We start from the raw sequence: 27946 nt of genomic DNA, 5'->3' as shown, positions 1-27946 counted from the left end.
CTCTTTCCCTCCCTCCCTCCTGCATTCCCTGCTCCCTCCCACCCTCCCTTCCTTCCCTGGGCCGGAGATCAGACTGCTACCCTCTTATGCTTGGCAACTGGTCTACCTCTGGGCTACAACCCTACCCCTTTTCCTTCTTACTTTTCTAAACTGGTACTTTGGAATGAAAATTTACATTGAAGGAAGTTAAACTGCAAGGAAAATTTATTCTAAATTACTATAATAAGAAAGCGGGATTAGAAATCAGTCTGAGTTTATGGGGGCAGGGGGTGGCGCAGAGGAGGCAGAGTTTTTAAAAGAAAGGATGGGAAAAAAGGGTGATTGTTTTGGGCCAATGGCTTCAACCAGAGGAAGTGTCTCCTCAGCTAAGTTAAAGTGTGGGGCTGGCTCCTCCCTTCCCAGAAGAGAACTAGAGACTGAGGGCGTTACCTCCCTTGATGTTTACATTACAAAGGGATGGTTCCCAGTTCTTTCATTTAAATAGACTGGGTTCTTAAAACTGGAGAGAGGCTTTAAAAATATTTACACATCAAACAACCAGAATAAGATTTTGAATTACAAGTGTTCAATAGAATGAAGTATTAGAAAGCCACAGGGCAGGAGAAAGCGGGTCTGTTGATGAGACAACGTAAAGTTAAATCGCTCGGATTTGCCTTCACCCCAAATTATGTCAGTACCAATGTTATCTAAAATTTTAGAGTCCCAGCCAGGGCAGGCATGTTACCAGAGAAGTTAGGGCCCCTCTCAGGTTTTTAGTCATGTTACTAGAAGAGCCACACAGAGGAGAAAGCTCAGGGATAATTTTATTAGAGTTATAAGAAAAGCCCAGGGCAGGCAGGGTTCGTGGAAGGCAAGGTTCCTAGCAGAGGGACATAGAGACAAGGAAGAAGCAAGCGTATTTTAGTTAGACAAGGGTTTGGTAAGCAGGCAGCCGTAAGGAAAGGGGAGCCTTTGGGGTGTTTGTGGGGAGCTTCAGAGAAAAGAGAAAGCCCCAAATACCAAAAGTACCATGCAGAACGTAAGTAAGTTCTGCCAACTTCTGAAAGGGACAGAAAAGAAGAAAAGGCGGGTTGCTGGGCCGGCCGGGGTCACGCTTTCAGAAAATCGGGCAGGCTGAAACCAGCCACACAGCAGCAGCTCCAGACAGGGTTGAACGGAGCACAGGAATGGAATTCCGGGCAGGGAGCGTAAATCTGCGTTCCTGGGAATGGGTGGTTCCTTGGCCAGGTATTGACCTGCCCAACTGGATGAATTCTTAAGCGGGGGAGATAGCAACATGTTTTCCACCCAGAAGCAGATTCCATTCTTTAGGCTAGGAAATGATGACTAACACTTGAAGACCAGGGGTGGGGTGAAGGGACAAAACTCAGAAAGGGCTTTGGTTTGTTCCCCTGGTCCCAAACGTGAACCTTTATTGACCTTTCTGTAATGTTTGGGTTTTGTCTTTTAATATAATGACACAGATGGATTTGGGCTATACTTGATTAAGTACCTGAACAGCATTTTTAATATTTGTGATATGAAATGGGATGTTTTAGTTATGAGGACTAGTTATAATCCATCCGGACTTTGGCAGCAAGCCGAGCTCCTTCGAGATGCAGCCCTTGCCGACGACGTTGGTGAAGGTCGTTCGGTACTTTTAATGCTCAACTTCTCAGTCTGTGTGAAGGGAAGGGATGAACAGGGTTATTGTGAGGTTGGTAACACAGAGGAAGGACACGCATTGCCCAGGTGAGTTTCAGGCACGTAGGTGGTTATTGTGAGGTTGGTAACCCAGAGGAAGGACACGCATTGCCCAGGTGAGTTTCAGGCACGTAGGTGGGATTTAATGAGTAACTGTGATGAATACAGCAGTGGGAGAAGGTGCAGCTCCTGGCGTAGGGTGGGAAACAGACGCCTTGTTCTGCTCCATAGTAAGATTTCTGAATCCGCTACATAGATTGCTCTGAATGGAAAGGGCACACCGCAGCCCTTTTAGTATTAGAGAAAATGGGCTCCATTAAAATGTTTCCTCAGGGGCTGAAAATATAGCTCTGTTGGCAGGTACTTACTTAGCATATATGAGGCCCTGGGTTCAAGTCCTAACAGTGCATCAACGGGGTATGGAAGTGTATATCTATGACCCTAGCACTCAGGAGGTAGACACGGGAGAATCAGACAAAGGTCTACCTCATAGCAACAACTACATAGCAAATTCAAGCCAACCAGGGTTACGTGAGACACTGTCCAATGAGAGAGAAAAGTCTCAACTAACAGATGATTGGCTGCTTGTATAATTAGTGTATACATACTCTTACCACATTTGGTTAAACTTGAAAATACTATATACACATATATCTGTATCTACTATATATACATATATATGCAGATACAGTGTCATACTGCACTAAACAGCAATACTCATTCACTAAGGGCCACAAAATACACTTTAAGCAGCTTATATATGTCCAGCATCAAAGTACCAACTTTGTGATATGTGACTCATATCACAACTTTATTAGAAAATGTTAAGATGCCACAAAGTCTTTCTACAGTATAGCACATACCCTGTTGTGCTTTGGAAGGACACAATACCATGCATTCCCACACTCTAAAAACTCACCAACCATGAAAGGAGAAATGAAATGTATTCAGAAAAATATTGTCTAAATCTATCTTTCATGAAAATCTGAAGCCCTGGAAGAATGAAGCTGTGTTCTATTGTAATTGGTGCCAAATCCCTGTTTTGATAACAAAGTTGGTTTCCTGTGGCGTTTTCTTGGTACCTTATTAATTTTGTTTCCTCAGCTGCTAGAAGGGGTAAGCCGGCATTTTCTGAATTCCACTCCATGGGGCATGCTGCCTCCATGAAGAGCCAATATGCTTTCTTGTCATCAGCTCATATGTTCCAAGGAGCAGCAAATGTTACATTTGGCGCCAGCTCTCAGGGCTCATCCCCACACACTGACATGTTAAAGAGGTCACTGTCATCATGATTAGATCCTCACTCAGTCACACACTGTTATACAAGCCTGGGAGTGGTAACAAAACAAGAGACACTTTAATAAATTGTCCAGGTTAACAAAAAAAAGCTGTGTTAAAGATACCAGCGCAACAATCAAATACATTTAAAAATAGTAATAAACTTCTCTGTTTGTTTTTAAAAAGAAAGACAAGTATGAGCTGGCTACATCTGGACATGCAGAAACCCTTTGTTTCATTGAGTGAACTTGTGAAATCTGGGTATCTGAGTTCAAATCCAAGTTCATCCCTCTGATGGGCAATCAAAACCAGATCACTGAACCTGTGCTCCTGACTTTAGCACCTGCAAAATGACATGAATAATATTAAATGCGATGCCATTATTGTGCTAATAACAATGAGACTGGGCCTGTGAATTGCTCAGTGTAGTCTGCTGCACATAAACCTGGATAGAAAATAGCTATTATTAGTACTAGCAAATAAGGAGCAAATCATATAATCAAGGAAATAAATCTACTTCCCAAACCTAAAGGATGCATTAGTAGCTGGCACTTTAGCCTCTAGCAAGGTGTTTTTATAACGTGCTTCTGAAGTCCACCAGCGTACAGAGTCTGCTTGAGGACTACTACAACTGAGTAAGACAAGATCTGCATTTCAGCTTCATGTGCTTGCTCTGCTGCATGAGAAAAAGATATACGTCACAAGATATTTTGATTTGGGGGAAGAAAAAAGCCTAGGGCTTTGCCCCCACAGAGTTTTTGAGACAAAGAATGATATCTCTTTTCTTTTGGTTCTTCTTCCTAAGACATTCAAGGATACTCTGTGCAGCATGGTCATCCCACCCACACAAGATCCAACCCCGTCCACTGTGGTTGGTGGCTTGTCTGCCATATTTTTCCAGTCTAGTCCTAACAGGGTCCCTTCTAATAGGCTCAGAGGGGGAGGTATCTAATCTTTCACCCTGGCTATTACACTTTAACTGGAAAAAAAAAATATGATCATTTCCCAGTAAAAGAAAGTTGAGCCAACAGTAGCTCCATGCCTGGAATATGTAAAGATGCTCCCCAAGGTGAATACACCTAGTTCTAAATCAGGAGGCCTGCACTCTACCCCACTACCCAGAAAGCCTGGGGCTTCGAAGGGTGTCGTGCTGACACCCCAGGCAGGAAGTGGGACACCTCAGACTCAGAATGCACTCACAGTAGCAACTCCTCCCTGGATTTCATCCAGACTACATTGTGGACTTTCAGAGAAGGAGAGGAAAGAAGAGAAAATTTTAAAAAGAAGCTCTAAAACCTAATCAAAAGAGTTCTTACTTCTAAGAGAGTAAACCACATCAGCTCAGATAGTCTTAGATGATTGCTTTCATGATCCCTAAAAATGTAAACTATCGTAACAAAAATATGAAAGACGGAGATATGTAGTTCACTCCAACAATTGCAGCCAGAGAGCACTGATCCATTAAAGATAGGAAGTTTCTTGGATAAACAGAAACACGCTCCCATGCAGTGCCACAATTGATGGTCTAAAACAACATGGCCATGATTCAGAGGGCCATTTTTGCCACCTGACTTCACAAGGCACTTCATGAAAGGGAAGTGTTCAAACACAACTATCCCTTCAGAGAGAGTGTCCCTGGTCATCCCTGCTTCGGCCAACTGAACCATGGAGGGAGGTCTGTACCACAGATTGTCTAACTGTTGAGACAGCTGCTGAATCAGTTGTTTTTGTAAGAAAGACATGGAGAAAATAAATAGGTCATCATGCTTTTATAAAGACCTTTGATCATTTCACAGCAGGTGATCAGTTGCTACCCTGTCTGCTCTGAGCCTCAAAGTGACCCTTGGTGACATACAATTCAAGTGTCATCATCACGTTCTGAGCAAGAAGTGCTGGACAAGGGTACTGAGTTGCCCACCACTGCTTTAGCAAGTTAGGGACAGTTTCTGGATTAGAAATTAATGCTCAATCCAGTATTATCCTGCTCACGCTGCATCAAATATGGACGATTTGGTGGGCATGCAGAATTCCATCAGCCAGGGACAGCTAGATCCAAGAGGTGAAGAGGACTGTGCCCGGGAGAGACAGAAACACACAGCTGCTGAGGGCAGGTGCCTGCTGTTCTGTGCTGTTACGTGCTCAAGGAGAAAATGACAACAGATTACTCTGCAATCATGAGTGTAGACGCATTAAACGGAAGGAAGTGTAATAGTCACAGACTTTAGGCTTAGGAAGCCTAAATTACCTAAGCTCGTTGAGACTGTTTCTTTCCCCTTAATACCCATAGCCACAGAGCTATGGCATGTGGGGAATAAATCCGATAATACGTACATAGAGCACAGCAGAGAGCCTCGTTAGCAATAACTAGGAAAGACAATAGTTGTTTGCTTAGTAAAATAGGAGAATAAATTCAGGTTTTACAGTGAATCAAACATGATTGGAGCTGCACTGAGCACCAGTTAATGATTACGGAGTATTAGAAATATCTACGATGGATACTGTTTGGGAGGAAGTTAAGAGGCTTTTGCTAATACTGCATATTTACGTTAAGCACATCTGAGGTTTGGGGAAATAGTCCATGGAGTTTTCCAAAAGTCTGCCTTTACTTATAAAAATCACATGAAACAAAAACTCGGCTATCAGCCTCCGTCAGGGAGCTGAGAGAAGTGTCACAATACCCACACATCCATGCACGTGTGCTTGCGTGTACAGTGCCTCATGCTCTAGCCGGAATCATGGTACCCTATCTACCTATAACCAGGTTCTGCACACATCCCTGACTCCAGGCCTTGGCATGATCCTTTGGTGTTGTGTGAGACTGACGATGCTTTCTAGGTCCATGGATTTCTGAGTGTTGCAGGAATAGAAACTACTTCCCTTATGAAGAAGCGAAGAATTCAGTAATAGAGAGTAGCATCTACATCTTAATACATGGGTCCTCTTACTTCGTGCTTTTGAAATGTAATCCATTTGGATGGAAACCATATTTAAACGCTCAGCCTCCTTGGCTTGGAAACTGGTGTGCTCCGCTGCTGTTTGTGTGACTTTTCTTCTGCCCAACTGTTGAGGGTGTTTGGTCGGAAGAGGGCCTGCTTTAGCACCCTCATACCAGCAGCAGCAGGACTGACAAGGACTTTGAACTTCCACAACTGCTCTGTGGAAATGATAAACAGCTCTCGCGGTTAGCTATCAACTACTTCTTCATAGCCCTCTGGACTACTGTCCACTGCTATGGCAGTACAAAAGAAACCCACACGATGAAGTGAACACTGCTAACTTGGCAAACTTTGAGTAACCAAGTGACTTCAGACACTAAGACTAAGCAGTATGTTATAAGGGAGTGTAGAAAAAGCAGTGTGATATTTGCATTAATGCATTCTTAATAATTAATCCCAGTTCTTCCAATTTTCCTCTTTCTTGTTAGGTGGTATGGGAAATGGAGGTTATGGATGTATAGAGGTAAAAATGTACCTTTCTAAAAAGCTTCATTTACTATTACTGAGTGTGTGTGCATGTGTGCATATAACGTATGTGTGGTCATCTGCATGCCACAGCACACATATGGAAGTCAAAGGACAGTCTTGTGGACTTGGTTCTTTCTTTCTCTTTACATGGGTTCATGGCTTCCAGGGATTAAACTCAGGTCATCAGACTTACACATCCAGCACTTATGTGATGAGCCATCTTGAAAGCCCTAAACACAGGTCTTATTCAAAAGCATTCAATCCTTGTAATCCCAGTACTTCAAGGGCAGTATGAGCTATGTAGTGAGTTCCAGGTCAGCCTATAGCTGGGTCTCATCCATGTATGCATGTATACTTACACACACACACACACACACACACACACACACACACACACACACACACACACACACACACTCACACACACACATTCATAGATTCTCTCAGAAGAATACTGGAATTTGCAATATTAGTGCAAATGCTTTACTCGTTTGCTTGACAACTTCCCTCAAAACTTTGAAATGAATCACACTTGCATAATGGTAACATTCATGCTATTTCACTCCTAGACATTGACCAACTCACATCAATCTCTTCCCATAATCCATTAGGAAACATACGTCCTTCTCAGCAGGTATACTCAATCTTCATTAGAAGTTAGAAGGTAGAGAAATTGCTAAGAAATAGAGTCGCCAGAAACTGTCATCAAAGAACATATAATCTAGTCTGAAACGGAGTGAAATCTAACAGAAATGTAACATTTCAGGAAAATTCCATCACACTATAGAGTCTGCACTGTACCGAGCGATGCATGCCTGAGACTATTTATTTATTTTAAATGTCATCAATGTTCCTGGCTTACTTCCTATGACAGTTGGAAAAGTCAATGTCAGCACCATGGAGCTCTTCTCATCTCTGGTTGCCTGTGTGCATTCTTGCTATTCTTCTCATGGCGTGTTTGTTTCTCATCAATGGGTGCATGTTGCTTTGATTTTAGAAGTACTTACTCTTGCATTGCCATAGGGTCTACACATATTTTCTCTCGTCCCTTCCACTTGTACTTTTACCTTGTTAGTGGTGTCTGTCAGTTTACTTAAGGAGTCCGTGCTGGTCTTTTCATTTACGGCTCATGTCACTGTCCACCATGTGTAGATATGATAAGCTTTATGTCCACTTTCAGATAGCGTCCCAGTTTCCCAAACTCATGGTTCTGCAGCCACTCTGGGTCAGTTCATTTTCTCAAGAGCAAACCCTTTCCTTCCTCCAGATCATTCCAGCTGTGCTGCTGCTACTTCAGAATCATATATTTAATTATGTGTATTCGTACGTCTGGGGGTGGGTATGAGCACAAGAGTGTAGGTACCCACAGATGCCAGAGAGATGTAGAATCCCCTGGGGCCGGAGTTAGAAGCGGTTGTGAGCTCCAAGAGCACTATGTGCTCCTGAGCTCTTAACCACTGAACTGCCTCTGCAGCCCTGATGTTACTTCTTATTAGTGGACTCCTCTGGCTGTTTGGTTTTGTTTCCTGTTTGCTGGTTTATTATTTTTCTTCCTTTTTGAGACAGAATCTCATTGTGATTGGTCTGGAACTTGCTATACAGCTCAGGCTGGCCTCTAAACAACAGAGACCTGCCTGCAGGCTTTCCGGGTGCTGAGATGAAAGGAAAATGCTACCCTTTCTCATGCCTCCGAAACATCCCCTGTTCCTGCACAGCACGTAGAGTTTTCTTCCACCGCAGTTCTCTCAGATTTTATGTTATATATGACTTCAAATGCTTGTTGTGTATATAGTTGTCTTAGTAAATTTCAAGTCTGTGAGGGGATACATCAAGTATGCTTGGTTACCTGCTATTCCAACCTGTCCCTGGACCCTGACTATAGCGTACTACGTAATTGTGCTTAGAGCAGGAGGGGAAATTCTTAGAGAACACATCATCAAAGATAAATAAAAAACTAATTATACAGAAAGGAAGAAAATGAACCTGTGAGCAGTAGGAAAGTAGAACTTTCTTTTACATGGGGAAGCTTGGAAATTAAAAGTAGTGCTGTGGCTATACCTGTCTCAATCAATAAAGAAATGGTAAGTTTGAGTAGGTACCTGTGAGTGAAGCACCAAGGCCCAGGAGAAACTAGATTCACTTGTACTTTACTAATCACCATGATGCTTTCAAGGGTTTTTTTTGTTAATAAAACTAAATGGAGTAACTTACCATATGAAAATTCTAGAAGCGTTGCAGATGATGAAGCTAAGGACATGTAGTTTACAATACAGCGGTCTGTAAATGCCTTGATACTCTAGCTTCCCCTAGCTAAGAGGGCAAAGGTGCATTTCTGTGTATCTTCATGTTAAATGTAAGGAAAGTCATGAAGGATGTAGTCTCTCAGCAGCCTCTTTCTCATGAGAAGCCAGTTGAGGCAGCACCCCACCTTATAGGTGACTGTCATACAGGCACACTATGACCTCTGTGCCTAGCATCCTGCTTCGTATAAAACCTGAGTTTCAAGAGAAGATAATAATTCTCTTGATTTCGGGCTGGAGAGATGGCTCAGAGGTTAAGAGCACCGACTGCTCTTACAGAGGTCCTGAGTTCAATTCCCAGCACCCACATGGTGGCTCACAACCATCTGTAATGATATCTGGCGCCCTCTTCTGTATACGTAATAAATAAATAAATCTTTTAAAAAAAATAATTTTCTTGATCTCAAAATGGTGGCCCCTGAAGCTTCCTTTAAACATAGGCTTTGGCAGTTAGGGAAAGAGCAGAGAAAAAAAAAAAAATCAGATATCCCATAGCCAATCAGATTGCAGTGTTGTACTGGTCCCTCCTTCCTACTGAATCTCCTACTCACTGAGGAAAAACTGACACCACCCAGCATCCCGTTTCTCAAGCCTCCTGTTTGCCCTCCAGGAGTGAACTGCAGAATAGGTAAGACATAGTAGGAGCTGGCAGACAAGCAAGAGGGGTTTGAAATGCAGAAAAGCTACTATTTCTCACAAAACCCCAGCAGAGTTTTAAATTCAAACACGCCACGCACATCCCTGCGCCTTTCATCCTGCGAATGTAGTGTCTAAGCATGCCTTCTTCAGAGTGATCACATCACACTGGCTTATTTCAGCCTCTGTTATAGCAAAGGACAAAAATGAGAAAAATAATAGCCCCCTTTTTTTGTTGCTGTTAGGTATAGGAGAGAAAAAATTGTACTAATCTCAATTGGCGAACACCCCAGGAGCCTACAGTTCCAATTTTCTTTTCACAGTATTAATGAAACTGGGTGTGGGAAAAGTCAAATCTTCCCCATAAATCTGAAACCATTTTCAAGGCTTGCCTCAAATTATAATAACATCCATATATAAGACACGGCATGGAGATCTATTCCAGCGAGATTATTTTAGGGAAGTGGTTTTCTAGATGGGGTAGAGATAGAAATCTGAATGTAATTACTTTAAGTTAGATCTATGATAAAACCAGGAGACTTTGCAAAAAAAAAATCTAATCTATACATCTTGCCAACAGTGTTTTAAAAGGATCGTCCTAAGATAAATACCTATCCAGTGGTTCTACTTAGCAATGTGATACATATAGAACAGTCTGGGGTTTTATGATCCTACATATGCCCTTCCACTTCTGAAATATATAGCTCACATTCCAATTTTTATCATTGGTATGTTTTACTCTTTCTTATTATTTCTTAAGACTGGTAATTTCTTAGTCTTTCTTAAAGCTCAAATGCCGAATTTTCATTGTCATCAGTATACAGACATGCCCATGTTTCATCCTTGATGTGACAGGGACATGCTTGATGTCAAAGCTATAAGTTAGTGCTGTGCATTGAGGAAATAAAACCATCCTGGAATACTGCCTGGAAACTACAGTCTTACCCTGAAAGAGAATTTTGGAAACAACATAAATATAATAAGATTACAGTGGAGGACCTGCTCATTCAAGTGCACAAAATGGTTTCATAAAAATGGCAGTTTGAGTGATAAAGAGAGCATGTGATGGCATGCCACTGCCTTGGCAAACTTATTATTGGAAATATAAAGTGTCCCTATCTACGGCCAAACAAACCCTCAGTCTAGGTTTTATGGATTGAGACCTTAAATAGCATTTCTCATCTAGATTTTTATTTATTCTATTTTATTAATTCTGCTGCTATTGTAGACAAATCCAAGGCTTTGTGAATGAATGACTTATACACTACCATTGAACCTTTCAGGCTGTCCAGTTTCATTTTGTTTTTATTTATTCTTTGAGAATGGCATACTTATATACAATGATGAAGTATCCAACTACTTTCTGAATACTTATCCTTGTGCCTATAAATTACTACAGGTTTCACCCCTCATTGAAGAAGCTTCTTTTTCCATCTTTATTATTTTTTTATTTCTATTTTGTTTTTAATTGTATGTAGTACATGCAAGTGAATGAAACACCCATGGAGACCAAAAGAGGAGTTGAGTCCCCAGGAGCTGTAGTTACAGGTCATTGTAACACCCCTGGCGTGTGTGACAGGAACTGAACACAGGTCTTCTAAAGTACAGTATATGCACTACTAACCTCTGAGCCAACCACCTCCATTTTATTTTTCAATAACAATATTTAGGGCTTAAAATGTGACTCAGTTGGTTGAGTGCTTGCTTGGCGTGTAGAAAGCCCCAGATTCAACCTTTAGCAACTCATAGATCAAATACGATATGCATATGTGTTATCCCAGCCCCTAAGGTGTGGACACAGGAAGACTAGAACTTCACTGTTAGCTTCAGCTACAAGTATGTAGTTTGAGGCAAGCTTGGGAAGCTTTAGGGTGCCTCAAAAAGAAAGAAAGAGAGAGAAAGAAAGAAAGAGAGAGAGAGGGAGGGAGGGAGGGAGGGAGGGAGGGAGGGAAGGAAGGAAGGAAGGAAGGAAGGAAGGAAGGAAGGAAGGAAGGAAGGAAGGAAGAAAGAAGGAGGGGGGAGAGAGAGAGAGAGATTGATTTTGATTGTTGTGTTTCCAATCTCAAAAAGAGTTACCAAGATGCCAAATATTTCCCATTATATCTTAACAATTTTGGAAAGTCATTTACTTTTAAAACTCGGTCTTTTAAATTTTTTACTTTATAACAGTAAAATCTTGCAAAACAATTGTGACTTCTATGCTTTCAGCTTTCATGTTCTAAAGGGTACCTAGGTACAGACATGTGAGTGGAGTACTTGGCTCTGACACGAAGCTCCGTGCATTCGTGAGCCTCTCATGGTACCTTCTGTTCCATCTACGGAAGAATGCTTTGAGGGTTTTTTGTTCCCATTTTTATTTGTTCGTTTTCACTCTATAGCTCTTGCTGGTCTGAAACTTGCAATGTAGACCAGGCTGGTAAAGGATCCACATTTAAACATTTTAGACAATAAAGAATATTTTACATCATGCTTTGAACTTGCCAGTTTGGCAATCAGTTCTGCCCTTGCTTAACACCTCGCTTAATAATGCAAGAATCCAAGGAGGCAGAGCTCTGAGCAGTGCTGCTTTTCCCGGTGCGGAAGGACTCATCAGACACATTCTCACAAGGGCCATCTTCGAGAACCAGTCAGGAGCTGGGAAAGAGAGGGACAGAAGAGACACAGAGAAAGACACGGAAGCAGCAAACAGAAAGATAAATTCAAATTTAAAAAAAATTGACTTAAAATTTTTTTATGCAGTGTGGCAAATACCATTTTTTTAACATAACAAAAACACTGTAACAAATCCTTTGGATGTTTTATTGCTACAAGGACTCATCCTCTGGGAAGAGTGGTTGACAGTGTGATAGAGAAACATGCTAGCCCTCCTAACACTGGAAGGCACATGCTCGTCTAAGTTGCCACAATATTAATCAGACTCTGAAAGACATGCGAAGGTTCATGGATGTAGCATACAAGATTCTCCATCAATCTGCTGGACCAAAATAGACCATGTCAAAACTTTCAAGATATTTGATTAATGGGGGACACTAGAGAGAGAGAGAAGGGAGAGGAGGAGAGTGAGAGGAGAGGGGACAGAGGAAGAAGGAAGCTAAAGGGAAGAGAACGGAATTAAAATGCCACTCTTCTTTGTCCTTCAAGGTTACTGTCCATGTAGGTGTCTCTTTCATAGCTTTGACTAGGTATGAGAAGTGAATATGAGAAAGAGAGCTGACTGTGAGGTCCTGACCCTGGGCAAAAGCTTTGCATTCTTGTCAAGGCCATCAGTAGCCTCCTAATCCTTTAGAGTAAATTGCCAACTAAAGTCCAAGGCCTTTGTGTTACTATCAGAATGGACACACCCTCTCTCCTCTTTTGTAGGGGTACCGTTTTACAGTCAATACCAGCTGACTCTGTTAGCTAATGACATGATTCTGCATGTTTTTTCTATAAAGTAGAGGACATGGCAAGTGCATGGAGGAAATTTGGGCAATATAAGAATGTATTGGTATTGTGTTTTCTTCCATCCATATAGTTCATGATTTTTTTTTTTAAGTTTATGAGCCAAGATAAGTGGCTTACATACTTAAGAGATTCACCTACTCATTGTTTTCCCCTTTGCTGGTCACGTGGCCTTGAAGTGAAATATATATGACCACTGACATTTAAAACATTTCCGTTTCTCATCATACCTCATCGCTTCTATTTCTTGGCTTTAGTGACCACCATGAGCCTGTGGAGTTTACCAACGGCACAGGCCTTCTGTGTCCCGAGGCCCAGTGTGATGAACTGGCTCTAACACTCTGCATTTTTCTTACCGTCAGTGTCCGTTTGGGACCATTCTAGACTTAAAGTTCATTTGCATGACGTTCTTCCTCCTTTATTCTTTTTCATTTGTTTTTTAAAAGACATTTCATCACATTCTGTGACAGAGAGAAGGAAAATGAATGGAAGGGAACTTCGGTTCATTCATAAATATTTTACTGTGGTTTAGAAAGAATGTGTTGCTATCATTATAATCATTAGAAATTTCGTATTTTATATTTATTATGAAGCGTGAAAAATGCAAAATTCTCCAAGTCATGAAATATGTGGGTTAATTATACAGTTCTCTGATTAAAATCCTTTTCTTTTATTGTCTTTCATAACTAGTTAAAATATGACTGCCTTCTACTTTATGTATTTTTGAAATGCATTATATAAGAGGACATTTAGCCTGAGTATCATTTATACATTTTCTACATTCAAATTAATATGAAATTTCCTCAAAGATTTTTTCCAGTGAGCATCAAAAAAGCATTAGTGACAATATTTTTAATTCATATATGTATTTAAAGTTATGTAACCTGTTATCGTATATCTATCTGGGAGAGATGTCTCATTAACATATAAATACGTTTGACCTTATAACAAAAGTTAAGAGAAATATCGCTTAGCTTGCAGATTTGAAACCTAAATAGATGTAATTATTGTTTAATCAAGTAGATGTGTAAATAACTGTATAGTCTGAGCAGATATATAACAATACCTATATAAGTGACTGTTAAAATGTTAATGTGAGGGGAATGATAAGATGTTTTTTCATTGGGTTTTGATTTTAGTTTTCTGGAGAGTGTTTTATATGTTATTTAAAAATACGATATTTAGAATCTCTTAAAGTGGGTTAGCCAGAGGTATTTTTAGCTCTCATGTGACTTAGGCATTTTGGCTGGTGTTGCAGAAGAGGAAAGTATACTTCTTAAATGGGAGATGCTTATCAAAAGCTTACAGAGCAAAATTCAGAGTTTGCTTTTGTCTTTGTGGTCTCCTTCTAGAGCGAGCACATATCTGTTTTGAGATCTACATGCACAGTTGTTTTTAAAACTATATCAGATATATTCAAGAAAAGTGAGATTAATAGTCTAGTATTAAAATATCTAACACCAGTTCCTAATTGTGCATACACACCAACATGCATTGTTGCCATAGTGAATTTAAATCTTGAATTCCGTTAGAGCCCCCAAGTTGTAGTATCATAAACTAAGTGACTGGGATTCTAGCTCATTGTCCCTTTATTTCCTTCTGAAAAATGTGAAGTTATTATGAAAATGTATTTCAGCATTCCATCATCAGGTGTAGGAAAAAAATGATTTAGGTAACATTTAAATACAATTGCCTTTTCAGCTCTCGAGACACCCTGCTAAAAGAGCGTTGTGCCAAAGGCACACACAGAAAGTTGTCATTTCAGGAAAGTTAGCAGCTGAGCTAATTGGCACACTTTGGCAAAGATGACTGTATTTAAACAGAAAGAGCTGCCTTTGGTGTGCCTGGTGCTGACAGGGTTACAGCAGCAGGCTTTTCAGGGGAAATTAATTCCCTGTAATCAAACACTGTGGATTATAGTCTTTGTTCCTCTCCACCTTGGCCACAGAAACAACGCCAAGCCTTTTTAGACAGCATTACAAGAACTTTTGTAAAACAAGCCGTGACATAATCCACACCGGAGGGTTTCGCCTGCTCTATACTGTAGATGCAGAATGTAGCTCCTCGCTGCTGTGAGACTGAGAACCAAGGCTTTGTAAGCAACTGTGTGGATGGGGATTCGTTTGATGAAGGAAAAGAAACTAACAGCCAAAAACCTATATTTATGCAAAAGAAATCTTAGTGATGTTTGAAAATTGGATTTCTCTTTTTAAATTTTTTATTACATTTTGTGTGTGTGTGTGTGTGTGTGTGTGTGTGTGTGTGTGTGTGTGTGTGTAAGTTCATGTATGTGACAGTGAGTTTATGGTGGTTAGTGGACAGCCTGTAAGAGTGAGTTGTTTCCTTCTACCAGATGTGGTCTGGGGATCGAACTCAGGCTGTCAGATATGTCTTTATCTGCTAAGAAACCTTGCCCACCTTTAAAGTGGGTTTTTTAAGCAGCATAGGGCTCTGTGCTTTGGGAAATGTTTCTGAGTAATTAGCGGATACCTTTGTAGAAACATGCACAGTCAAATATGTATGTATGTAAATACATTCGGTACATCTATGGAATCTTGAAATGGCTTTACAAACAGTGTGCATACTTCTGGAAGTTGTGACGTTCTTAACCCACTGCAACAGAAAAGTGATCTAGTTCTTCCCTGTAGGATAAGGTAAACAATGGCGGAGAGTCAAAGAAGGAAAACAAAAAGTAAGAAGTTATAGAGAAAATGGTCCGGGTTCAAGGTGGTTTTTGGTTGTTGTTTTGTTTTGTTTTGCCCTAGCTTCCAATCTTTGAAGGTAGAAAGAAGAAAGTTTTCATTATTCTCATAGCCTTACCTTCTATACATCCCAGGGGCTTTCTTTGTGTTCTGTGGACAACCTCAGTGTCTACCTAGACCTGGAGAAGATATTACACATCCTATATTCCATTCTTGTGCCCAAGGGAGGACTTTGCCTCTCTTTATGGAAGTTTGGGTGAGGGTTTTGTAGCTGTCACACCAGGCAAATGTTCTTTTCTTGTATCTTTTATTACTATTTATTACATTATGAATTTTGTCTCAAAACCAATCTAGAATATCTTTTAAATGGAGAAAGAGTACATTCTTGCATTCCTCTCCAAAGTTCCTAAGTGGGAGTATTTATCACAGGCATGCACCACTATGCACAAGTAAGGTTTAGCTTGAAGGTCACTAGCCCACTGCCATTGTATATGTAAATGTATACTTATTAGACCAATGAATTTCCAACACAAAAGGAAAAGAGTTGTCTTTTCATTTACAATCATGTAACTCAAATTATACTTTATAATGCAAGTAATGAGGGCTTGACAGATGGCTCCATGCTTAAAAGCATGTACCTTTGTAAAGGATCTGAGTTCCGTTCCTAGCGATCTGGTCAGATGATTCCTACAGCTCCTTGAAAGTCCAGCTCCATGAGATCCAATGTTTCTGGCCTCTACAGTCACCAGAACTCATTTGTGCTTACCCACACACAGATAAATACGCATATAATTAAAAATAAATTTTAAGAAGCATGCAGTCAAACTGTTCAAAAGGTCTGGCCTATTTTATTGTTTGGCACTGTGTACATCACAAGGTGGAATGAATTCTAAAGATATTCCTTGTCTTGTTGTCCTGATCAGTCAACAGTTAGCTCCAAGTATCCGGAAGCGCCATGGATTTCATTCTCAGGATGATTCCCTTCAACATGACAGTGGGAAGCTATTCTGAATCTGGCTGACACGTTGGGTTTATGGTGTCTCACCTAATGTGAAGGTGGTCCTGTAAATCTCACAGGAGCTGTGGTATTAGTGAAATTCATCTGAATTCCAGAAGAATGGAAGGATAAATGGCACTTACCGGCTCCCTTTGAACTAAGATTGAGTCCCTAGATTATAGTGGCCTTGAGCAGGAAAGCGCTTTATTTAGTGATACAACACTTTCCCCAGAGCAGCGAGTACTTAAGTTAACATGTTTGCTGACATCCAGAAAACTCAATAATCACTTTGTTCTCATCCTGTTTCCTACAGCCAACCCCACCCGTGTGGGCGGCCGCGAACCATACCCAGGCTCTGCAGAGGTGATCCGGGAATCCAGCAGTACCACTGGTATGGTGGTGGGGATCGTCGCCGCTGCCGCTCTGTGCATCCTCATCCTCCTCTACGCCATGTACAAGTACAGAAACCGGGATGAAGGGTCGTACCACGTGGATGAGAGTCGAAACTACATCAGTAACTCAGCACAGTCCAATGGGGCTGTGGTCAAGGAGAAACAGCCCAGCAGCGCCAAAAGCGCCAACAAAAACAAGAAAAACAAGGATAAAGAGTATTATGTCTGATCCCAAGATTCGAGAAAGACACTTGTATAGAAATAGTCTTCATTTTATCTGAGACATAATATAAACTTATTTACTTTCCTTTTTATGAAGCACACACAAAAGAAGACAGGGAATGCAATCAGGAGGGAAAACTCTTTTTAAAAAAAAAACAAACAAGCAAACAAGTATCTCATGCTCTTGTTTCTCAAAAAACAAAAACAAAAAAAAAATGAAAGAGAGAAGAAAGGAAGGAAAAAATTCTAAAACAAAAAACAAACAAACAAAAAAACAGGGGCCAATAAATTCCCTAACATCCGCAGTGTTTTCATTTACTCTGCCTGTCTTTATGTTGCTGGAGCATTCTAAAAGACGGTGAGGACCGCACGCATTCATAAAGCAAAGGAGTATTACATCGAGGCACAACACAAAATCAACACAAAACACAACACACACAAAGAAGCTACCTATGATCCTGGATTCAGCCAAAGTGCTAGCGCTGTCCCGAGGAGCCAGTGGGTCGGAGTGCCAGAGGAGAACGTCCGTTTGCGGGACCATCTGCAGATCACGAGGAGTTGGCCAGCTGGTGCGATGGGAGCGGGGGTTGGAAGTTGCATTTGAGACAGAGTGCTGGCTTTTTTGAAGACCTGTGTAGGAACGCATTCCAAAAGCCCCTTTCTGTTTGTAAGAGAATACTCAAATAAAAGTATGGAGGCCTTATTTTCAACAACAACAAAAAATGGGAAATATAAGGCACATTTTCACACTAAAATTTCAAAACGAAAACGAGAGGGCATAGATGCAATCATTGGGAAATTTTCATGCACGCTTACTATGTTATTACATATGTTTATATAAAACCCATCTCTGTGTGCTTTCTGGACTGTGATAAGTGACGTTTTATAGCCTGTTGTATAGAAAATGCAAACTATATCTCTGCTCTTCAGCCATTTTTGGTAAATTCAATGTTATAAGTGTTGCTAAGTATAGGGAGTTTTATGACATCAGAGCAACAATTATTTCAGACAGATTTTTTTGCCACCATTATAAATTGCCACAATTACTTTTTTAAACAAAAATTACAGTGTAGTGTTTATTCTAAGAAAGATATGTATGAATGTATATAAAGAGACTCAGCTACTTCTTTTCTTACATGTATAGCCTTCATTCTGTTACATTAAGTTTTAGTATTTGTATGAAAGGTGTGAATTAGAAGGTAAAATATATACCTAAGTATCATATAATCCTTTCTCTCCCCCAAATACTCATTTCGATATATTTTCAACATTCATAGTTACACACACACACACACACACACACACACACACACACACACACACACACATTCAGGCAGCCATCAGATAGGATGGAACACCAAAACACACAAATACTGACAAATTGAAAAGTGCGAAGGAAGACAGTTGTGCCAAGGTATTATGACAAATGAGTGATTTGTTTCATTGAGATCCTGATTCTAGGACACCTCAAGTTCTTAGTCCATAGTAAAATGGAACCTTTTTTTTTTATAAAATAGAATATCACCATATACGGCTGCATAAATATGCATCACTCTACAGGCGGGTTAGGAAAGCAACATTGGTGAATTCTGGCTGCTGCAGTGGAAAACTCTGTTTCCCGTACAATTATATATATGTTCTCTGAACATGATGTGCGTGGTCAAGCTTTATGGAAAGTAAGCATTTTCTCAACTAAAAAAGTATTCTCGGTGATATTTGATTCTGTATTACCACCCATTAAAATCAATCTCTATTTGTTGACTATTGACTAAATTTTAACTTTTCTGGTTTTACATCATTATCATTAATCATAGTTTTAGTTTAACATACATTGTGTAGTAGTGAAGTATAGGTTATACACTTGTTTTGCACATTGTTTCAATGATGTTCATAGCAATAAATTATCAATGTGAGAAGATAATTCTGAGGCTGCAGGGTGATGCTTCTGCAAAAAATTGGTCATATGACATAAACATCTCCCAAAAGAATGATACTAGGTTTCATAAATGAGAAGGATACCATTATAATCAGCTTTAATCAGCAAGGCAAAAAAAATGCAAAACACTTTTTGTGCTAGTAAGTTGATGAAAAATATGCCAAGAAGTGGCCTGGATTTCAGACACAACAGTACCTTAGAAATATGTATATATCACAGCAGATCATGACGAACTAAAGCTGCCAAGTAATTGTGTCAGAAGCCGTGAAGGCTTTTCATCACATGGAAAATAGATGGCATAAAACGAAAATTTAATACCCATTACTTCTGTTCGTGGCTTCATATATTTTTCATTTGCCAGGTTAAAAAAACCTTGCAAGTCTTTTCCCCCTACCCCTCTCATTCAGTCTTACTCAGGGAAAGCCAGAGAAATAAAAAGGAACATAAAATCACTAATTTAAAACTTAAAGTATATATGTATATATACTTCAAAGTATATACATATATATGTTTGCTTTTCCATTTTATCTGTTTAACTCAAACTAATTTCATCTGGAAGGATTCTAAAAGGTGATGGAAAAATAAATTGCAGTGTTTTAAAATGGTCTATCTGGGAGATTTGCTGTTTATCATTGATTTCGTTATGTCTTCCCAGTATAAATTTAAAACTTTCATACATTGATAGGAACTGTATTTAATTTTATTGACCTCCACAAAATCTAGCAGGTTTTCCCCCCCTGAATGGAGAAGGAAAGGATAGGATTATGAGTTTTTGAAGGAAATAGACTTGAATACAATCCAAGTATCTTTATACTAAACATATCAGGGTCCGTGTGTCATTTCCGGTTCAGAGAAGATTTCACACTACCTGGCATAAACTGATAATATCTCTCGATTGTAACTTTTCTGATTGAGTATGCTTCTTTTTTATCCATGTAATGTGTTGCCTTTTTGAAAAACGATGATTACAATAATGTGTGAGGTGGTACATCCATAAGATGTCAAAGAAAGGCCACTTTAATCATGCCCTTCTAGTGCTTTGAGTAACTGGGTATCTGAGGGGTTTGTTCTGTTTTGTTTTTCTGTTGCAAGGCCAATTTATCCATTATTGGAAATGCTAAGCAAGTGGAATTTACTGTTTTGTTAATAAACTATTTCTTAATACAACTGTGGTTTACTGACTTTAAAAATTGCATTCGACACCATTTTGCCCCTAAATTGAGCCATGAGGATAACTGCATTTGAAAGTAAATCTTATCTCCAGGCAAGTAGGGAAGGGGTGATGACTCAGCCTTTTGTGCGTTTTATTGCTCACTCAGCCCTTCTTCACATACACTGAAGATGTGGGTGCTCCATGTCACTGCCTGGAAACATACAGAACTAGCTGAGAACAGTATGAATAAATGCTGATCTCATAAATACACTCTCTCTGTAAGTTGCAATGGAATTAAAGTTAATTACACCTGTAATTAACTATAGAATCTGTCTCATTAGCTATGATTTCCCTAATTTTCTCTCTTCTCATCTGTACTAAGAATAATATCAGTGTTATATAGTGGAAATGATTATATGAGCTACTGTATCTAGTACAAATAAGTGCACACAAAAGATGACTACTACAGTATTATTTTATAGGAAGTAAGGCTTTGAGAAAACATAAAATCATGTGCTAAGATTGTTATTTAAGAAACAAGCAAAAAGAAAAAGGGAAAATAAAACTTTAGCAAATCCTGACATACAGATGAAAAGACATACAAGGATTATGATTATATTTTTCATAAAACAAAGTGTCTTTGTGCCAACCATATGGTCCACCACTAACTTTCAGTCCTATACCTGGTAACTGTTTAAAGAACTTAGGTTGTTTTTTAACACAACTTCCCAGCAACGAAAACATTTTTTCATTTTCATAGCAATGAGTTTCAACAGAAATGCTACCTACATTAGCCGCTATTAATATACTGTTACAGAGCCGTGTGTCGTACATTAGCCGCTATTAATATATTGTTACAGAGCCGTGTGTCGTTCCTTTAATATCAGTCCATGAATTTGACGTGGATAGGAGAAACAACCCATATTTCTGTAATGTTTAAATTAAAGACTGTATGATTTAGCTTTCTTTAAAAAATGTAGAGCATTTCGAAGGTTGTGGCTGTATAAATGCTATAGTCACAGCTGGTCTACTTTCACTTGATCTGCTATGATAAAATTGCTAGAGAGAGTGCAACTTAGAGGGGAAAGGGCTCATTCAGGTTTCCATTCCAAGCTGCAGCCCATCATTGAGAAGTTAAGGCCAAAAATCAAGTAGCTAGTCACATAAAATCCACAATCAGGAGCAATGAGAAGTAAACACATGTTGATATTTTTTATTTACTTGTTTGCTCTTAGCTAGCTTTCTCTTCTTAAACACTGTTCAAGATTTCCTAACAAGGGAATAGTGTCACCCACCATGAGCTGCATTGTCCTACATCAATGAACAGTTAAGACAATCCCCTACAGACTAGGCCACAGGCCAACCAAATCTAGATAATGACTTATTCAGACTCTTATCAAATGATACTAGGTTGTATCAAGTTGACAGTGAAAGCTACCCAGGACACAAACCAAATATTCTTAAGTTCTTGACATGTGGGGAACCTAGCACTCAATGATGGACATCAAGGGTTATAAACACACATGTACATATTAAAATATGATTCTAATTATGTGCATATATGATACAGGTGAATATTTTCCTGGGAAAAGTGTTTATCAAGTTTCCAAAGGACTACGAAACTCCAAAAAATAAAGAATCACTGAAACAGACATTGGATATAAATAAATCCAAACTGTGATAAGTTTTATGCTGAAGATAAGTTGTTCAGAGGGTTTTAGGAAAGCATCAAAAGATTTCATGAACTAACTTCAATAGAGTCATTCTGTTGTGTATAGGGAGTATTCCCAATAACTAGACATTCAGTCACATATTTTCTGTAGAAATTAATCTTGCCTCATTATTTACAAGTTAGCTTTTCACATATTTACTGAACACTAGTGTGTGTACTCATCCCATATATATCCAACTTTAGGAACAAATCCATATTCATTTAGAGATCAACTTTGCCAAGGATTGGCACATTTATTTTAGAACCTTGAAGATGGGCTACACATATTCAAGACATAGCAAGTTCCTATCCAAGTAAGGCATCTGTCTTTTAACACCTGAAGGTCATTGATATTTGAAAATGGGAGATAGACTACGCAAAACACCTAAGAGATCACCAAATAGCTTGTTATACTTAAGTATACAGGAGAAAACAACTGTTCTGAAGGTTTACAAAAATGAGGCATCTTGGATTTCTTTCTGATATACTTTCCTCAAGGAGGCTTAGTTATTCTAGATCAGCTTCAATAGGTACTTCCTGTGTTTATGTTAAATACTCTTGCATTGAATGTTGTCTCTCCAAACAATACAGCAATTGAGAGGAGGAACATGAGCATTTGATGGCTTCTGATGTCTCTCATCTGAATTTCACTGCGAAAAGAAATGGTAAAGACTTCTCCAGTGAGCCGAACTTGCTCAACAGTACACAAAGATGGGATATTGAAAAACAATATCAGTATAACAGTGCAGAAGCAAGCCTGGTTGAGCGCTTCTGGTTTGTGAGAGTTTAGATGTTTACCATTTACAACAATGCTCTTTACAGGTAGATAAAACAACCTCAATAGCAATTTTTCAAATTTCAAACAAAAAATTTAAAATAAGTTTGGGACGAAAGTCTAAGTTTGAAGTTCCTAGCTGCAGGAACTTATATAAACTTTAGTCAGTTGCAAAGGTGAGGAAATCCAACAACCTACAGGAGTTTGAAGGTTAAAAAAAAACAAACAATGAACTTAATTGTTTTAGTTTTAAACAGAGTATTTGATTAAAATAGAAAGAGAAACACTGTTTAACACTCCCCCTACCCCCACCCCCAGAAACAAGGTTTCTCTGTGCAACAGCTCTGGCTGGCCTGGAACTCCCATTGTAGACCCAGAGTGACCTCCAACTCACAGAGATCCATCCACCTGCCTCTGCCTTCTGAGTACTGGGACTAAAGATGTGCACCACCACCTCTTAGCCTCACTGTTTACCTCCTTAACAGGTAGAACAAATTAGGCAGTTAGTGGGACTATCATAAAACTGTTGATCTAAGATTAAAATTATTTTTGGGTGTATATTAATATTTCTCCCAATAAAGACAATTGTATGGCACTCCATACCAAGCATTCTTTGTCCGACCATGGCTACAGGAAGGATCGTTTCTTTGCAATGCTGTGTATTTCACTGAGAGATAATTATGCTTGCTTATATACAGCTTTGCATGGCTGTGCATTGTTTCTAGTGCTCTTTCTACCAAGCAGAATAACCCTCTCTCCCACATGCTAGCCTTCCCAATTCTATCAGCTGTCACTCAGTCCTGCTTGGGTCTTCTCTCGCCCAAAATTAACATTATAGCTTCCCTTTTACTAAAACTATAAACATTCTAGACTTAGTGCATTCTTTTAAGTTATTGCAAATCATATTTTTACAGTTATTAAGATGTCTCACAGGGTTAAAAACTTGCTGCCAAACCTGAAAACCTAAGTTCCATCTCTTTGACCTACATGTAGGAGAGAAACCAAACCCCCTCCTGCCTCATCTCCACCTCATGGAAGCTGTCCTCTTGTTTCCACATCCAGGCCATGCCATGGCACCCCACCCCCACCCCCTGACAACACACACACACACACACACACACACACACACACACACACACACACACACACACGCACACACAATAAATAAATGTAATAAGATTTTCTTAATAAATACATTTCTATTTATTTTGTGTGTGCATGGGGTAGAGCACACGGGAGATACTTTTCTAGAGTCATTTCTGGAGACTGAATTAAGGTCAGCAGGCTTGATAAGCAGGTGCCTGTATTGGCTGAACCACCCTGCCAGTCCTTCAGGCTTCATGTACTCTTAGCAACCTTCTTTTTAGCATCCTACTCTCCTCACTATGGGAACAGAATGACCACAATGTTCAATCGGCCAATTTACAATGCATTTCTAACATTTCTTAATTAGAAGATTTTTCTTTCTAATAACCACATGTAAAGTTTCCTTACTGTTTTTTAATTATATCTTCTATCTTTGAGATTAGTATAATTACATAATCTCCACTTCTCTTTTCTCCAGCCAAAGTCTTCTTATACCTTTCCCTTCTTTTTCCTCAAATCCATGGCCTCTTTTCCATTAACTATTATTACATACATACAGATACATCTATAGTATTCATATGATTATGTATATGAATATGCATGTGATAGATAGACAAATATGAAAGGGTCAGGGTGGGGCAGAGAGCCCAGGAGGCCTAAACCTTATGCAAAGAACTACAGGCAACTAAGGAAACCTTATTGTTTTTAAAAATCTATATTTTTGTATGAAATACATACACCAACTAAATTCCGACCAAAAGAAACCTTTGTGGTTTTTTCCCCTCAAAACAAGATACTTTTAACTCATGCCTATGGGATTTGTTATTTGAATGTAGATATGAGATTTTTTTAAATCTCAAATTTTATATCAAATTTGAATACTAGCAGTTATAATAAATCCATATCTTTGTTTTTTTTTTTTTCACTGAATGCTCAGATACCCATGATTAGCAAATTTTATATGATCAATTGTGACTGGGCAAGACAGTGCAGAGGCTCCTCCATCTTATATTCTTGCTGTGGCCGTTTTAGGTTTGACTAGATTTTGACCCCCTTGATGGAAAATCCTATGGAAAATTCCCCAACTCTAACCTGGGAACCTGAGGCCAAGATGCCTGACCTATTTTTCTTGGCTTCTGTTAAACTGCCTGCTTGTGCAAACCTCTCCCTCCAGCTGCCTGCTTACTTTAGCTTCCCTTAAACTGCTTGCTTGTGCAAAGCTTCCTCCTGCAGCTGCCAAGCAAGATAGCAAGATGTGGTTTTTGCCTTTTAAAGCCCCTTGCTCTAAATGCTCAGGGCTACATTTGGACCCCAAATACCTGAGTGTAGTCCCAACCAACTGGAATAAAGACTTTAAATTGGGTATAAACTGTGTCTGAACAATCTTCTCTGTTCGCCTTCCCATAACACATTGACAATGACATTGACAACACATGAAAAATGACAGAAAAACATCTTCACACACTACTTTTCAAGGCAGGCACTTCTGCTTCCTAGGAGCCCTGGAAAGATAATTATGGCTATGTATTAGGTAGAGATTAGGCATTGTCATAAACAGTTTTTAGTATATAGAACAGACACTCCCAAACAAACAAACACTGCTATTTCATCCAAAATGTGGACATTGTGTGGTGCATCAGGTTGTTCATCATCCGTTTGAACTGGTTAGACTAATTCTTATAATCTTGCCAAGGATCTCTGTGGAATTGACCAGTTGTATCTTCAGTGTTTACCAGACAATCCTAAAAAACCCATTTGCAATCAGGATTCAATACATTCCTCTCAGTCTGTCTGTGACTTCAGTGAGAAAAAAAAAATAGCTTAATTGGTAATGATGTTTGTTAATCAGTACCATTAAAAAAATTAAGCAGTCTTGAGGTATTTGTTTGTTTGTTTGTTGGTTGGTTGGTTGGTTTTTCAAGACAGGCTTTCTCTGTGTAGTCCTGGCTATCCTGGAACTCACTCTGTAGACCAAGCTGGCCTCAACTCAGCATGCCTCTGCCTCCCTAGTGCTAGGATTAAAGGCATGCACCACCACTGCCAGGCTAAGGTATTTATTTTTAAAAACAATTTTGATTTTAATTTTAAGTTTGTCACTGTAGTTATTTAAAATTTCCTTTGAAGGTTACTTTTGAAATTGGAAGAGAAATGCCTTTTTGGTTCATTGGACATCCCTCCTTGCTTCCTAAAAACACTAAAAGCAACTGGAATGAATAACTTCTCACCATCCCATTCAAGTTGTCTCGATTGTAACTGACCTTTGCAAGGGCAGTACACTCTCAAAGAACGGGTGTGGAAGTCATTACTCTTTGCCTGCCTTGATCATCAATTCTCACTGGTGCTTGACTGCTCAAAGCCTGATTCAAAAGGCTGAGGATTAAGCTTGGTTCTTGGCCTGACTGGTCTATCTCAGATTCTCCAGTGTGCACTAGAGTGTTTTGTGTTGTTTCCAGAAGGCCACTGTGATATAGTTTGGATCGTGCGTGTGTCCCCAGGGCACATGTTAAAGGTTTTGTCCCAGGCTCTGGTAACTTGTGCAGACAGTAGAACTTCCAAGAGGTGGGATCTCAGAGATGGGAGTTGGACTATTGACAGTGCTTTGGAAGAGATTAGAGAGCTCAGTCCTTTACTTCCTCCACCCCCTGTTCTTGTCATGAAGTAATGGATCACCACAGAGCTAAAACAAGAGGAACAATGGACTGCAGCTACAAACCGAAATAAGCCCCCCCCCTTTTTTTTTTTTACTAAGTTGATCACTTTCAGTATTTTGTCACAGCAGCAGAAAGCTGACTAGTCCACATCATAATTACCTTTTTCTTCCATTATCCAAATAAGCTTTTTCCATATGAGAATGCTCTGTAAAAAGCTGGAATGCTCTCTTAAGGAATACACAAAGAAAACCTGTAGAAATGACCTAATGAAATTAATGTTGCCAATTTAGGTTGATTTCTTTTTAAGTTACTACTATGGGAAAGACTGGCTGGTAGAAAAGTGCAACCTGGCCCCTCGAATTCTTCTCAAAGGCCAGGGAAATTACTTACCCACTAATTTACTTTTTAAAATATCTTTATTTTTGACAATTTCATATATGTATAAGAAGGAAGATCATATGGCTCCTTCAATTTCCTCTCCTACTTTCCCTATATTACTTTCAATATCCTCCCCTCCGAGATTCGTGATTTCTTCCTTCCTTTCTTTTCATTTTCAGCTCACTTAGTCCAGTGAGTGCTGCCCATACATGCACGAGGTGCGAGGTATCCAGTAGTTCTTATTAGTCTTTGGTGAACCGCTACTAGATGGGAAAGAAGTAGGAGTGATAATTAACTCCAAAGTACTTCCTGTGGCTTTGCAACCTGACTCCGTGGGCTCCGAGGTCAGAGGAAAGCCCTCAAGCAAAGAGCTGTGAATGAGCGCAGCTGTGAACCATGCAGTCCCTGTGAGCATGAAAGGGGAGTATAGCATCTGCAGTGGGATGCCTGCAGCATCTGCTACAGGTTTTCATGCCTTTGTGACTTCGGAATTTCACTCAGCTCTCTAATGAAATCAATTTTGAACTGACTCCCACATTCTTCTAATTTATTTTCAGAAAGGTCTGTGTGTCCCCCGATGGCCCTGTGATGACTGACTTGGAAAAATGACATTGCTAGTTTCTTAACATCTTTTAGTCCTTTTCTACCACAAATGAAGCAGTCTAGGCATCTATTCCTCTTTTCACGTTTGGTAGGGAAATGCATGCTTACACCTGTTAGGTGCAGAAGTTTGACTTCAAAATGCATGTATTGGGCCAGGTATAATGGTGCACACCTTTGATCGCAGCTCTCAAGGGGCAGAGGCAGGCAGATCTTTGTGATTAATTCATAATTTTGTGGAACTGTGGCTTGCAAATATTCAGGGTCCCTGGTATGGATTTTAAGACATGGCCACTCTGGGCTTATTCAGGGGATTTTTCAAACCCTGAATATTGAGAAAATAACTGCAATCAAGTGGGCTTAGACTGGAAATACAGTCTGTTTTCATTTGATTTTCTTCTTTTTCTTTGTTCCTGTGTGTTTTGTCATTTTCTGGGGAGACACGCACAAATGTGTGTTAGCCTTATTGATCACAAATATGGGAGAAGAAAGACCACCAACCCAAATCATCATAGTCAAATTAATTAAAGTAAGCAATTAA

General features: G+C 39.5%; 1 protein-coding gene and 1 long non-coding RNA gene across 43 annotated transcripts in view; both read left to right on the top strand.

The window, feature by feature from the left end:
- Positions 1-20218, top strand: part of Nrxn1 (neurexin 1) — a 1064135-nt gene extending 1043917 nt beyond the window's left edge. For all 42 annotated transcript variants that reach the window (XM_052746549.1, XM_052746545.1, XM_052746543.1 and 39 more), the window contains one exon: positions 16815-20218. In XM_052746549.1, coding sequence (XP_052602509.1) covers positions 16815-17122 — 308 coding nt within the window. In that variant the 3' untranslated portion in view covers positions 17123-20218. The remainder of the gene's footprint in view (positions 1-16814) is intronic.
- Positions 68-11280, top strand: LOC128115655 (uncharacterized). Its single transcript, XR_008220245.1, has 2 exons — positions 68-1696; positions 1765-11280. It is a non-coding gene; the product is annotated as an uncharacterized LOC128115655 (long non-coding RNA).
- Positions 20219-27946: the final 7728 nt, after the last annotated feature.

Source organism: Peromyscus californicus, unplaced genomic scaffold (genome assembly GCF_007827085.1).
Source record: "Peromyscus californicus insignis strain IS unplaced genomic scaffold, ASM782708v3 Scaffold_1__1_contigs__length_55948999, whole genome shotgun sequence".
Classification (NCBI taxonomy): domain Eukaryota; kingdom Metazoa; phylum Chordata; class Mammalia; order Rodentia; family Cricetidae; genus Peromyscus; species Peromyscus californicus.
The sequence above is the reverse complement of the archived record's forward strand: the minus strand, read 5'-3'. Positions and strand labels throughout refer to the sequence as shown.